Source organism: Rattus rattus, chromosome 6, assembly GCF_011064425.1.
Source record: "Rattus rattus isolate New Zealand chromosome 6, Rrattus_CSIRO_v1, whole genome shotgun sequence".
Classification (NCBI taxonomy): Eukaryota; Metazoa; Chordata; class Mammalia; order Rodentia; family Muridae; genus Rattus; species Rattus rattus.
The window spans coordinates 9,687,742-9,702,447 of record NC_046159.1 but is presented as its reverse complement, the minus strand read 5'-3'; the positions used below and the strand labels follow the sequence as shown (position 1 = coordinate 9,702,447).

The following is a 14,706-nucleotide window of genomic DNA, read 5'->3' as shown; positions in this document are numbered from 1 at the left end:
CAAAGAGGCCTAGCAAATAACTTGCGTCAAATCCCCCACAGTAATAGAAGTCTAATAAGAAAAGACTTTTTCAGTAAATTATTAACAGAAGAGAGCTTCTTCAAGATGTTAAGAAACTAAATTGGCCTTACTCCATGGGTTACTAAATCTATTCCAACTAATCGTTTCAACTAATATTTTTGTTTTCTCATAAACTTTGGGAAATTATACATGAATCGATGGTTTTGATCCATTGGGTATGTTGCCTGTAGGGGATAACCACCTACATCTTAAACATAATACAATCAGCCAACTGTCCAACCTGACCTCGTCTTGAATTACTCCTCGCACGCTTAGTGAGTGACCAGCAATCAAGGGATTATGCGTGGCAGGCTAAACCGCTGTACAACCCTGGCTTCCTTCATTGTTGTGGTTGGAGTGCAAAGAGCCTTCCATCGGCTCCTGCATCTGGATCTACAGCTGATGGCTCTTATTTATAAGGTTCTGGGACCTTCAGGAGGTCATGGAGGCAGAGGTAGTTAAGGTTTTCTGTGCTCTCTCCACTGTGTGCTCTCTGTCCCCACTTCCTGACTGTAGAGGGGTTCTACACAACTCTGGCCATCATGTTTGAGCCTCTGCGATAAACTCTATTCCTTTCTACTGAGTGTTAAAATAAACTTCTCCAGGTATTTGGTCAAGGTAATGAGAAAAGTAACTAAAAGCAATATTAAACTAATAAACAAAGACACGGCAGAAGAAAATAAGAACTTCTCATAGGAAATACAAAGCAAATATTTGGGGCGAAAATGCCTGGCGCATGCATGCTGCTTTAAAGAGGTTTCTCAGAGAAGACAGAGGTATGGGGGTCAATGAACAGTCCATGAAGATGTAGCAAGGGGGCGGGGAGAGTCCGGGGAGACAAAGAAATTAGAAGATTCCCCTGAGCTGAGACTGCTGGAAACAGACGTCTCAACCTGCCTTCTGAGCAAACAAACACAGATCTGCTACAGTGAACAGGAAGGCTTTCACATCCTGGACACAAACAAGGGCTCCCCTTTAATCAACATAACTGGAAGATTAAAAAGGATTGACACCAGCAGATTAAATCAAAGGGCATCACAGCCCCAAGATTGCTTAAGGATTCTGGAGACTTCTTGCTTAATCCCTACAGTGGAAATAAAGAGGAATCTCCCGACTTCCTGAAGCCAACTGGATTTTCTTTTGAAGTATTGCTCAATCATTGTTTCTCCATATTCTCCAACAAAGTCATAAATAAAAGTGATTACGAAATCGTGCACCCACAATCACTTCTTCAGTCAGTTCTTTGGTAACAATGATAGTTAATTCTTCATCGTATAAGAGAGACTGCAGTAATAACATCAGGCTTGAATGTGACCACCCCTTGTTGATAACTTCCTCTTATAAGGCAGAAGAAATAAAGAAGCACTCCATCTGCAACCACAATTGCTCCTCTAACTCATTTTCCCCAAAGATTTTCTTTGACATTTTCAAGATGGATAGAATTCATTCTTTTTAGTTCTACTACCCACCTCCTCTTATATCCCTGCACTCCTGTCAGCCCTGCTCAGGTCTCCCTATAGGTTCCTTTCCCACATCTATACATTTTTTTGCTTTGTTTTGTGACCCATTAATTTTAACTGGTTACTCTGTGTGACCACGCTATTGGAACAACCCATTTGAGCCTTAAGAGCTCAATATCTGGTACCGCACTGTAGACAATGACTGTCCCTTCCCTAGAATCCATCAGTTGCCAATAATTCATTGTGGAGGGTATACGGGTTAGTTTTTGTCATCAACCTGATGCAAACTAAGGTCGCCTGAGAAAGAAGTACCTCAGCTTAGCAAATACCTCCATCAAAATGGCCTGCGGTTTGTCTGTGGGACACTTTCTTGATTGATAATTTGTGAAGGAAGGCCCAGTGTATTGTGGGTGATGCCACCCTGAGCAGTTAGTTCTGGGTTGTGTGTTTGTGTGTGTGTGTGTGTGTGTGTGTGTGTGTGTGTGTGTGTGTGTGTTTTGAGGCATATGCATGTGTGATTGTGTGTATGTGAGTGTGTGTGTGTTTTTCAAGGTATGTAGGTGTGTGTTTGTTTATATGTGTGTGTTTTGGGGATACATGTGTGTATTTTCAGGTGTGTGTGTGCGTGTGTGTGTGTGTGTGTGTGTGTGTGTGTGTGTGTAAAAGACAGTGTTTGATCCTACAGCTGTCATATACTTTACATGCAATAGTAAGTTCCTTTTCTATACCTCAGTTTTCTCATCTATAATGTGGACTTTTGTCTGAAGATTAACCAATTTAATATATGTAAATATATACTACATGGGTGGTAATGTATTCCAGCAAGTCCTTCCTATCCTGTGGTATCATTTTTGGCACATGTCATCAAGGCTTAAAAGCCCATTCTAGGTACTGCTTCTCAACAATGTCCCTAATGGCATCACTAATCACTAGGTAGAAATGAGCCATAACGGGAATAATTATAGCATGGAATTTGGCATAGGATATAAACTCATAAATTAATTTTCTTTGAGAAGAAAATTCTGAAGGTTTTCATTTTAAAAAAGAAACATGGGTTGACTGGGAAAAGTTTGAGGACAAACAGAAAAGAGAGAAGAGAGAGTGATACAGGCTGATCGTCCTGTCCTGCTGCCTTCTGCAGGCCACACCTGTCACCTGTGCTACCTTCTTTTCCTGGCTAAGGATCAATGCACCTCTCACTGTCAGCCTTGTTTAGCCCTCATTCTAAGTCTAGTCTTTAAGGAAAGTCTACAAACGTGCCTCTAAAGTGAGCGTAGTAAAGAATTTAAGCAGGAGCTGGGGATACAGCGCCATGGTGGAATATGTGTATAGCACACATCCAATTCCCACCATAGGAAAGCAAGGAGGAAGGAAGGGAGGAAGACGGGGAGGGAGGGAGGGAGGGAGGAAGGTAGGAGGAAGGGAGGAAAGAGAAGGGGAGGGAGGGAGAGGAGTGGGGAGGGGATGAAGGAGAAAATGCCATGTGTCTCATTCTGGGTGAACAACTCCATGTTGAGCTTAATAGGAAATACTAAGTCTTATTTCTTGTAGACCACACCTACAAGTGGTAGAAATGCTTTCAGGAGTGACTTGGGCTCATCTCTGTTTTTCCCTTTTGACCATTTAGACCCACCTACTTTCAAACTCTCACCGACACATTAGAGCATTAATGAACTCATCCTCACACACAGGCCAATTCTAGATCCCAGCAAGTACCAGGAGTCCATGGAAATCATGGCCGTGCACTTTCCTTACCTAGGACTCCAAGGAAAACACAGTAATTTGAAGACCCATTCAGTCTCTGGCCCTTCCTAAGTCCTGCCTCACCATAAATGCGGGTCACAGACATATTGAGAGGGCCTGTTTTGCAGAGGTCGCTGCTTTGCATACCACCTTTCTAACAAAAGACAGGATGTGCTGAGCCTCAAGGGAGCTCCTGACTCAGTACCTAAAGTTACTAAACAGTTAAAGACCGGGGACTTCCAGGAGACCGAGGACTAACAGTGCTTGTCCAAGAGTCAAGACAGGAGGGGAAACATTTTGCATTTAGGAAATTATTACTGAAGCGCTCCTCCGCTGATAATTGCTTAGAGTCTGCCGATCTCATGGGCTTCCGTGCTCATTCGGTAATTGTGTGCTCACATTGACACTGTGCTTATATTGCTCATGTGTGGCCTTCCCGCGCTGCCTAATTACACAAAGTTCTATCCTACTCAATGGAGACTCCAGATTTGCCTTCCCAATTAACTCAAGGATATTAGACAAGAGACGTGTGTTCCTTCTGTTGGGCAGGAAAATATGCTTTCTGGAATGTAGGTCATTTGTGATATCAAGGAAAAGGTACGTTTAAGCATCCCGAGGGCACCAAAGCCATTTGTAGCCACGCTAATGGTGCCATTGTGATTAGAGAAGTGTACAGCTTTCAGACGACATCTTTAAAATGGCACATCTCAATGTGCCTATGGTATCTCTCGGTGACCAAAACATTTCAACTTCACAGAAGCAATAAAACCAATCTTGATAATAGTGACGAAGTGTGTCACATTACCCAGTCCTGAATCTCAGTTCGAGGACCAAGTATATCTATCATTCAGACACTCGAATCTTTCAATCCCGAGACTGAAGTCTCCCTGTGCATCCATTTGCTGACTCTCATCAGTCTCCCCAGTAAAGGAAGTAGCACTGCGCTGCTCATAGATCCCAACAGACACACGTCTATGGTCGTAAGTCTGTCTGGGAGCCTGGCACTTCCATCTAGCTCTACCCTCCCTGACTCCATCACCGGTATTGAAGCCAGTAGCTCCCTGCAGATTGTTGTGGCTTTGATACGGGCACAAAGCATGTATTCTACATCATGGAATGTGGGCTTGTACTCTTTGACAATGGTCAAAAATAGCCTTGAAAGCTTCCATCGCATTTGACACGATAGCTTCATGAATCGAGACAAGGAAAAAAAAAAAAACGTTTAAGGCAAACGCCATTACTTTCTGTTTTGCGAACAAAGGCAGAGTAGTCGCAGTTGTTAGAGTGTGTGCAAGGGTGCCAGTCATTGGCAACATAACCATTGGATGGTACCATGAAGCTCCCAGTTCTCACCGATCCCAACAGAGCTTGCTCTCCCCTGCCGTGGGACAGGTGGAACTTTCTTTGGTTAGTGCCCGATGTTACATTCCTCACATATTTATCATCGTGATGTGTATTAAACCCATACATTTAAAACCTGAAATCAGATGCTTTACAGGATGTCTGAACTGTGGAAAATGGCGTGGAAGTAGCCAGGGTGACACTCTTTGACATGTGCCTCTTCCTGTTTAATGCAAAGCAGGCAGAACTCTACACTGCTTTTATTTTTGCAATAGTAGCATTAAATGGGTAGAAATAGTAATTCCTAGGATGTGTGACGTAAACATCAGACTAGTCTATAGACTTTAGAATGACCAGAGACCACCCTACATCATTGAAGTGAAGCCCAATGGTATTATCTAGACGACATGACTTAACATTTGAGAACGGTGCTTCTGGAATTCTTGTGCCTAATATAATTCATGTTTGCTGTCTTTGAAGGGAAGCCTTCTAAAGGGCTGGAGAGATGGCTCAGTGGGCAACATGTGTTCTATCAAGCCTGACAGCCTGAGTGTCAGCTCGGGGCTCACACGATAGAAGGAGAGAACTGACTTCTTCGAGTTGTCCTCCGACCTCCACATACGTTCCATATCATAACCCCCATGTGTGTGCTCACCTTTGGATACGCAGTGTTCAATGAAACGGGAGCCCTTTAGTTTCTGAGTGTGGGCATGTGTATGTAAAGGGAATTTCAGCAAGCAGAAGCACACGTTTAAGGATACAGCACCTCATGTAGTCACACTTCATTGTTACCATCAGTGCGCTCTGTCCATTCCCTTAACTCCCCATTTACAACCGGGGCCATTACACTGCAAGGGTGACACTACTGTTACCATGGTATTTCTTGAGGACAAACACATTTGAAATTCATAAAAACAAATTTCAATGACAGCCAGGTATGCCTTGCTGCTGTATCTATATTATAGTCCAAGGCCCAAAGGCATCATTGAAACGTGGTATCTTAGCAAAACCTAATAAGAAAATCATGGAAAAGTAGACTAAGATACTACATATTCTTTACCAGTTACCCTTAATGGGAATTGCTTAAAGTTACTGAACAACTAATTATTCCGAGGGTGTGTGACAGTGGAGAGATTTCAAGCAGTGATTAAGATTCTGTTGTAAAGATTGCTAGGCTGAATAAGTAATCAGTAGGTAAGGACATTTTTGCTACAAAGACTGGTAGTCTGAGTTTGATCCCTGGGGTAAAGAAACATTCACACATACACACACATACACACACACACACACACACACACAGAGAGAGAGAGAGAGAGAGAGAGACAGACAGACAGACAGACAGACAGACAGACACAGACACAGAGAGAGACAGAGAGACAGAGAGACAGAGAGAAAAAGAGACTCACAGAAGGGGTTGGATGCAGAAGGAGAGAGAAATGGTCTATCTCTGTTGTGAGTAGCCATGGGGTGGCAGAGGTGAAGCTTGTCAGAAGCCAACAGCCCTGCACTGCTAGAATGGAGCACTGCACAGCCAGCCCATCACCACCTCAAGTCGTTCAGTGATGCTACAGTCCTGTGGCCACCCTGCCCTTTCACTCTGCAACACATCTGTGCTCTCACCTGTGGTGCTCTAATTAGAAGACCAACTCCTCCCCACCCCCACTGCACTGAGAAGGCAAACCCATCCCAACAGAGAGGCTTCACTGTGGACTGTAAGCTCTCCACACTTACTAACATCACAACCTCCTCGTTTCCCTCTTAAACAAACATTTCAGCTCCGTGCACCTCTCCTCTTCCGATGACCGTTGTAGTCTCAGCAACCGTGTTTTCCTTGCACATTTGCCCATTACTATTCAAATCATCTTTTTGGATAAACTGAGTCCTCAAAGGTCAAATAACTTTGTTCCACAGACCGCAGGCCTCGTGCTGTGCTCAGCTCCCTCCGGGAAATGTTTCCTGTGGGTTCTCCACCCTACTATTCATTTTGTAAGCTTATCACATGGGATGTATTCTTTATCGTTTGATAGAACCTGTGCTGGTTTGAATATGACACATGCTCCTTCTTACCTGCTTATCAGGTCTCAGTGACGGGGTCTAGGCAGCCCGAGCCTGGCAACAATGGTTCTGCAGGCCTCACCCTTCTCTTCCCTCTGCCTTTGCTAAAACAAAACCTGCTAGACTTTTACCTCCTAAATTCCTAAAGCTAGTTTTGTTCTTCCGAGGCTGATCATCAAGGTGCAGCTATCAAAGTATTGATGACATCCAGTAATCAAAAGCCCCCTTTGGCTCACCTAATTAACATGCCCAATCAAAATGAACCAACTCATTCTAACACGGGGTTTCCCCGATTACCTTTATAGACTGACATTTGCCTACAGACCATGTCATGGCTGCCCACTCTCTATCCAGAGGCAGTCTTTTGTTGCCCCCTCCCTAAGACAAACACCCCTCTCCCCTCTCCCTTGGCTCCTTCCCCTTCTCCCTCTATCCCTTGTCTTTCTCTTATTCCATGCCCTTTGTCTGTCTGGGGCAAATATATCTCCTTTGTGCTAAAATCTTGGTCTTGGGGTGTCTTGTGCTGACATAAGTCCCTTCAGTCAACAGTGTAACTGATGCCATCTTGAAGGCATCACACTACCTCAGAAACGCCCCTTCTGCAGCCTTCTGCAAGGCCTTCTCAGGGTCTACTCCAGAATGGCTTCCTTCCCCTAAGCCATCAAATGCTTGCTTCTCTAAGACTCCCTCTTGTCTTGTTTCTCTCACGTCTTATGTTTTCATCTGCATCCAGATAATTCGATAAAAAGATTAATAATATCTTTTGAGATAGTTGTAGATTTACATATGATTATAATAAACAAGACAAAGAGATCTTGCATGCACATTCAGTTCTACCAATGGTAACATCTTGTAGAATTATAATTTGTCACAAGGTACCAAAGGTGGCACAATCAAAATACACCTGATTACCTCCAGTCCACAACCCTACTTCTTCTTTATGTTAGGACAGACTTCCATCCATTCTTCATTTCTGCAGGTCTGGGATGTCTAGAATGTTATATAAATAGAATAATCTGAAATGTACTGAGGTTCTATTTTTACTCTTTTGCTGTACTATAGTTTCTCGGGAGAGTCGATCCAAGCCGTTGTTTTCAGAGCTGTGCCTTTTGATTGACAAATAACATTTCCACACTCTGAGTGTAGTGCAGTCTGTTCAGCCATTCATCCGTTGAAGGACATCTGGATCCCTTAAGCTACTGTGAACAACTCATGTATGGAGCTCGTGAATCCCAAGTTGTCCTTTCTCAGATAAAGGGCCAGGGCTGTGACCCTTGGGTTACCCGTGCTTGTATATTGCTGTGGATTTCAAGAAGCTGAAGACAAATAGGTTTTTTTTTTTTGGAAATGAAAATAATGTGCCAAAAGTGGGACATGTGACATACACTACCAGACAGCATGAGGAGTTCGGTTTCTCCCCATTCTTCTCATGTTTTTACTCATATGGCTAAGTGTGCTATTCTACTTTTTCATTGTAGGTCTGATCTGCATACAGGAAAATAATGTGTTTATTGATTATCTTCACATACTCATGAAACGTCTCTTAAGATCTTTGCTTCCTAATTATATCATTTGACTTTTTAAACTATTGAAATGTGAGAATACTTTTATATTCTTCATGCTAATTATTTGTTGTCTATAACACCTTCAATGACCGTTTTCCATAACTTCTGATTGACTATGCATCCTATTGACATTGGTTTTTGCTAATGTTAATAACGTGCTTAATTCCAGAAATGATGGACCTAGCCCTCAGTCCCAAAGCTTTCTCTTATTTTTACGACAAGTTTATAGCTTTGGGATTTATATTTTTAGTTGGTTTTTGCTTTTAAGTATGAAGTTTAGATCGAAGTTTCTATGTATGTCTATGAATACCGAATTGTATCCCAAGCTACCTCTTGTCCTTTGAATTGCTTTCACAATATCATTAAGAAACGATTTTGCCACAGTTGCCAATTGGATAGGTTTGTTACAGTGTTGCAAATCCTATTCCATTGGCCAACGTTTGTATTCTTATTCTGGTGCCCAGTGGTAGCACCCTTCTGAAAGTCAAAGGTGCCACCTTAGAGTCTGGTAAAATGCAATGCGTAGGTGTGCAAGTAGAATTGAAATCATTATTTCTTCTAAAAATATTTGGCTGGGGGAAGTTGATTTTGATTTTGTTTTAAAAACATTTTATTTCATTTGGTTCTTTGGGTAAAGAGAACAGTTTTTCTTGTCTGTTTTTCTTTTTTTCTTTTTTCTGTGGTCAGAATATGTATGTTGATATTTCTGCATCACCAATGTATTTGGGTCCAGTTCTAGAACTTATGAGACAGGAGACGTTCAGGAAACTTATAATCATGTTATTTCTTGTATCCTGACATGGCTCAGTGGTTTGCCTGTCATTTTCAGGGACTTTAGCGTGACTCATTGGGTAACGTAAGGAAAGACAGCATCAGACCAACAAGACTTTACCTCCAGCCTAGATCTTTTGTCTAAGGTCCTGAAACATGTGCTGTGTAATCTTGGTCATCAGCATTGGTAAATTTCCAAGGTGGGTCCGGTGTAACTTGGGTGCGAGTGGTGACCCCTCTGAATGATGCTGTTCAGTCTGCCTGTTACACGAGGAAGAGAAGCTGGACTTCATGACACTCCTGCTTCCTCCTGTCCCAAGCCATCACCCCTTCTCACTTACAATTTTGAAATCCGTTTTAAGTCTTCCCACTTCTCTGGATTTGTATGCCACAACCCTCATCCTAATACAAAATAATATCATATGAAATCAAAAATTTCTACAAAGAATCTCATCCAATCTGTCCAAATACACCCTTCTTATCTCTCTTCATATTGCAGATGGAACATCTTTTCTTAACATTACTGTTGTTACTTAATACATTTAAATTGTCTATATACCAATATTATTTTTGTGGAGAGGAAACAGGATGGGGGTCTCATGTTTACCAGGCTGCAAACTTACTTACTAGGAGCCAAGAAGATCTCGGGTTCCTGATCCTCCACCTCCCTAGCTCTGGGATTACTGGCAGGTCCCACCACAATCCCATTTATGAGGTCCTGGACATGAAACTCAAGACTTTATGTATGACAGTCTAGTGGATGAGCTATATTCCTAGACCACAACACAATGCTTTCGAAAGCTCTTTAACCTCACTGTATATTGTAGAGCAGAGGTTCCGTGAAGCCCATTGATGGTTAGCTGTCGTGCTCTGACATTTGTGGGTAACCTCTTAGGTTCGAGTCACAGGATGAGCAGCAGCAGACCCTCAGTGAGGGAGCCCTCAGTGCAGCAACCATGGCAAAGCTTCTCACAGTGACCTTAGGACACTAATGCTTTATGCAGAACTGCTCTATGGCTGCATGGGGAGCTGACACAAACATAACAGTAAATGCCAAATATGCATACCTAACATTCCTTTGATCAAATAAATTTATCTCCTCAGTAATTACTACCTCTTAGAATATGTTCTTACATTTCCAAGGGCATCGGCATTTTTAAATCACCAGGCCACTCCTTCTGTCTGCTGGAAATCTGGAAGGCACTCTCAGCATTTTTACTAAATGCTAGTTTTGGGGAAAGGTTAGTCATACATTTATACAAAAGTTAATTATGGAACCACAAGGAAAGAATCATAACAAGCATACTCTGTGGTCTCCCCACGTAAATGCTAAATTATCACCAGCTCGTCGCTATACAGGCTACTTTTATTTTATTTTCTGTTTGTAACAGAAAACCATCATCATATTGTTTCAGATTTGGAGACTGTATAAAGGAAGGAGAGATGCTTCCTTTTCTCCTGAAAAACATACAATTCATTTGTTTGCTGTTGTTTTTTTCTTCTAAAATTATCATAAGACTTTCAGCAAGGAACAGGTTCTATTAAGGAATATTTCTTCTAAAAATTAATGTGTATTATTTATGTTGTACACATGTGTGCACCAGGGTACACAAGAAAAACTCAGAGGACAAGTTGGGGAAGTGTTTTCCCCTCCCATAACATGGTTCTCAGGCTTCTAACTCAGATCAACAGATTTGGTGACAAATACCTTTACCCACTGAGCAATCTTCCCAGCCCTGGGAAGATTTATTGCAGGTAAACAGTTTAATCTTTATGACTGGATCAGCATTAAAGCATCAGAGAAAGGAAAGTGAGAGAGGGAGGAAGAGAAGAGGAGAAAGCACACACACACAAACAAATACGCATGCGCACACATGCACGCTCACAAAATCAGGTGCACACACACATCTAGAATTAAGTTGATTCCTCAGTCAATGATCAAACCCCAGCACAGCTAAAGCTTCTGTACAGGGACCGGATAGACTCCTTGTTGTGTATAAAACTCCCTTTCATTTACAGAAGAGTTCTAGTGCAATTCTTATTTTTATGAAATTCACCAAATGCAAAGAAAGAGTTATAAAGATGGAGACTTCTATTTTCTTGGGCTCCCAGACCATTTCAACTGTGATGTTTGCAGAGTGAAATCTGTTCCTTTAGTATTAGTGTTAGTTTACATTTTTCTCCCGTTTGGATGTTTCTTTCAGGTTCCTGAGTTTGTGTGTGAGTTTTCTGCACCGATTTCTCATGGCAATTGGCAGGGACGAAAGTGTCATTTTTTTTCATGGAACCACAAAAACTTTCTAAGATGAATCATTTTGGCCAATTGTAGTTTTATCGGCTGAAAAGGGAAAAGTATATCTGTCTCATTAAAAAGAGTTCAGGAATTTATAATATTTTAGATTTTTCCAAAACTATTCCCAAGGTTCAATTCATAGTAAAAATAGTATAAGATGGGGGGGAAATCTTGTGGATTTGTTTCTGAATATTCCTAAAATAACATTTTATAATTGTTTATATAATAAATAATATACTATTCTAAAATATTCCTAAAATTTTCCTAAAATCTGGTGCATGAGGTAATTTTCTGTTGCTGTGATAAAATATAAGAAGAAGAGCAACTTAAAGGATAGTGAGGGCTTCCTTTGGCTTGTGGCTCCAAAGGGATTGAAGCCCCTATTTCCGAAAGGCGTGAAGCTGGCCCATCACATTTACATACATACACACAAAGAGGAGAGAGTGTAAAAAGTGGGTTAGGGCTCCCAGGTCTCAAGGCCCAAACCCAGAGCTGTAGTCCTTTGTCTGGGCTCCACTTCCTAAAGGTTCTCCAAAGAGCAACACGAACCCGGGACCACATACTTAAACCGAGAGCCTACGGGCACATTTATTCTTCAAGCGACCACAGTTAGCAACAATGCAAACCGCAACAGTACACGATATAATATGACAAAATAAAAGGCCCATGTAAGAACCCATGCACCCAAACGATTTATGGTGATAAAACCAGGATTAATTTAAATGTTAAAGTGAAAGTTAGAAATCGATGCCATTTGTGAGTGAGAAGACAGAAGGAGCCTTAGTTGTGATAAGGCTCAGCTCGGCAAACACTGGTGGCTGTTTGAAGACTCGTGGTAATAGACAACAGTGATACCTCTCAGCCATATCAATAAGCAAGTGTTTCCAGCCCATTTGATAAAGAATGAAATTTAGGAATGGAGTTGGTAAGTCTCTCATCAAGGACAAGATCGAGTGGTACACAAAACCCAGACTTGAAATCTGAACCGCGGGGTCTCCTGCCTGGGCTCTCTGCACCGAGCTTCCTCCTGCCACAGAAGCCCCTGAGTACACGGTGCTCTCCGTGTTTGGCACACATTTTAAACAAGAGAGAAAGAAGTCACGGCACATTCAAGATTAGACCCGGTGCTTTTCGAGCGTGAAACCAGGGAAGACCAATAGCAAAACGAGCGCTCAAAGTTAGAGGCATTAGAGCTGGTGCTTCAGAGGTTCTGCTCCGTGCGGAGTTCAACACGTTTGACTGAATCTGTTGCTGGGCAAAAAAATCAAAGTCAAAGGAACGCTTTTTTGTTACTTTGACCCCTCTTGATGATAAGCGTGTATTACCAAATGCAAGTTTTACTATTCCACTTTGGGACAGGATCCCACCTCTGAGACCAGACTAATTTAGAAGCCAACATGTAATCTGGGCTGGCCTCAAACTCATAGTCTGTGTAGCGGTTGATGAAGTGGGATTTTCAGGTGTGACCCACAGTGTCCAGCTTTAAAGTAACAGTTTAAAACAACTACAACCATTCAACTGAGAACGGGAACCCCATTGGAGGAGTTAGAGAAAGGATTGAAGGAGCTGAAGGGGTTTGCAACTCCATAAGGACAACAATACCAACCAACCAGAGCTCCCAGGGACTAAACCACTACCCAAAGACTACACATGGCTACAGCCCCATGTGGAGCAGAGAATGGCCTCGTTGGGCACCAATGGGAGGAGAAGCCCTTGGTCCTGCCAAGGCTGGACCCCCTCAGTGTAGGGAAATGTCAGGGCGGAGAGGCAGAAAGAGGTGGGTGGTTGGGTGGGGGAACACCCTCATAGAAGAGGGGGAAAGGGCATGGGATAGGGGATTTATGGACGTGAAACCAGGAAAGGGGATAACATTTGAAATGTAAATAAAAAAGATACAATTTTTTAAAAGGGGAAAATAAAATGTTATTTCTCAAAAAAGAAAAAAACAAAACTATAACCACTGTTTGGGGAAATGCTTGGCTGGTAGCCAGAGTCCACTTCCTCAAGTGTGCTTACAGAGCTTTTTCATTTGATTCCCATACTTCAGAAAGGTCTAGTTAAGTCACATCAGTGGGATTTCTAGCTCGACAATGTTTTTATTAAAACAGCAAAGCCTTGTACCAGCAAAGGACACTATTCTATTCTAAAGGCTCCCTGAACTCCCTCTCAATTTCTTCAGTTGTGATTTGGTACAACCTAACATGAACCCCAGGCTGTCAAATTTAAAACATATGTCATTCTATTTGAACCACAAGGGTATCCCCATTTAGGTGCTGCTGGAAGAATCTAGGTCAGGCTGGTGTGAAATCGCCTTCACTGATGTAGCTGCTGAAACCTCCTCAGATAAAGATGTCCCTGCCCCACCCCGCTCCCTGCTTCTCTTCTCCTAGAGTTGGTAATACTTCATCTCAGGATTAGCATGTCTAACACTTTTTGGAGATGGGAGCTGCTTTTCCATCCTCTGGGCTACAGGGGGCGGTATGACTTGTGAGACAACATGGTCTGCACTGTCCTGGTGTGCTGAGCGTGTTTACTGAGTCGTGTGTGAAATGAATTACGGCCGGTTTCTAAAACTCCCTGTTCACTAAGCATATGACAGGGAATTGGTTACATCTGTTGCTGTTGTTTCATAAATTATCTCCTGAAAGAAATCGTCATTAAAATATCTTAACTTTTATCCAAATTCTCTTCCTAAGGAGTCACCCTTCCAAGGGAAAGAAAATAGCTTTTAAGGCTTATTATTTTATAAACTCAAATTCTGTTTTATCACCTCCAAATGTGTCAGTAAATATACTGCCAGTGAGGACTTGGCATAATTCCTCCTTGTGCTGTTCATTAGAGCCCAGCTTCTCTCAGTAGATACATTGTGTCCAAACATAATTGAGAATTAAACATTTCACCCAGTGCACAGGAACACTGTAGCACACCTTATGCTGTCTCCACTTCACCCCAGTTATTCAAAGTCCTCAGTTACTAAGTTTTCCCACTGCTCTGGGATAACCAACACTAGACTAGGAAAAAGATCCAGCAGAAATATGTTGCAGTAACTCCTTGCATTAACTGGACACACCATGGCATCTCCTCTTTCTATTTTTAGGGACCGAGCGCCTTTCATTTTTACTTCAGAGATGGAGTACTTTATTACGGAGGGTGGGAAAAACACACAGCATTTTCAAGACTTCGTGGAGCTCTGCTGCAGAGCCTACAACATTGTCAGGAAGCACAGCCAGCTGATCCTGAGCCTTCTAGAAATGGTAAGTCCCTTGGAGAAATAGGGAAAGTCCTGAGCTTCAAGGGTCTCTCCTCCAGCCGTCTACTTCTAATGGGTTGGAGTTCCCCTGACTCCATTTTGAAGCAATTGTTAAAACAGAAGGGAGTGGGTGAGCAATTATGTTTCTTGGCAATTCATAGTTCCTGG

At 42.3% G+C, this 14,706-nt stretch overlaps 1 protein-coding gene across 3 annotated transcripts in view; it reads left to right on the top strand.

Moving 5' to 3' along the window:
* Pik3c2g (phosphatidylinositol-4-phosphate 3-kinase catalytic subunit type 2 gamma) overlaps positions 1–14,706 on the top strand; it is a 295,422-nt gene that overhangs the window by 192,743 nt on the left and 87,973 nt on the right. For all 3 annotated transcript variants that reach the window (XM_032907317.1, XM_032907319.1, XM_032907318.1), the window contains one exon: positions 14,386–14,542. In XM_032907317.1, the coding sequence (XP_032763208.1) occupies positions 14,386–14,542 (157 nt within the window). The remainder of the gene's footprint in view (positions 1–14,385; positions 14,543–14,706) is intronic.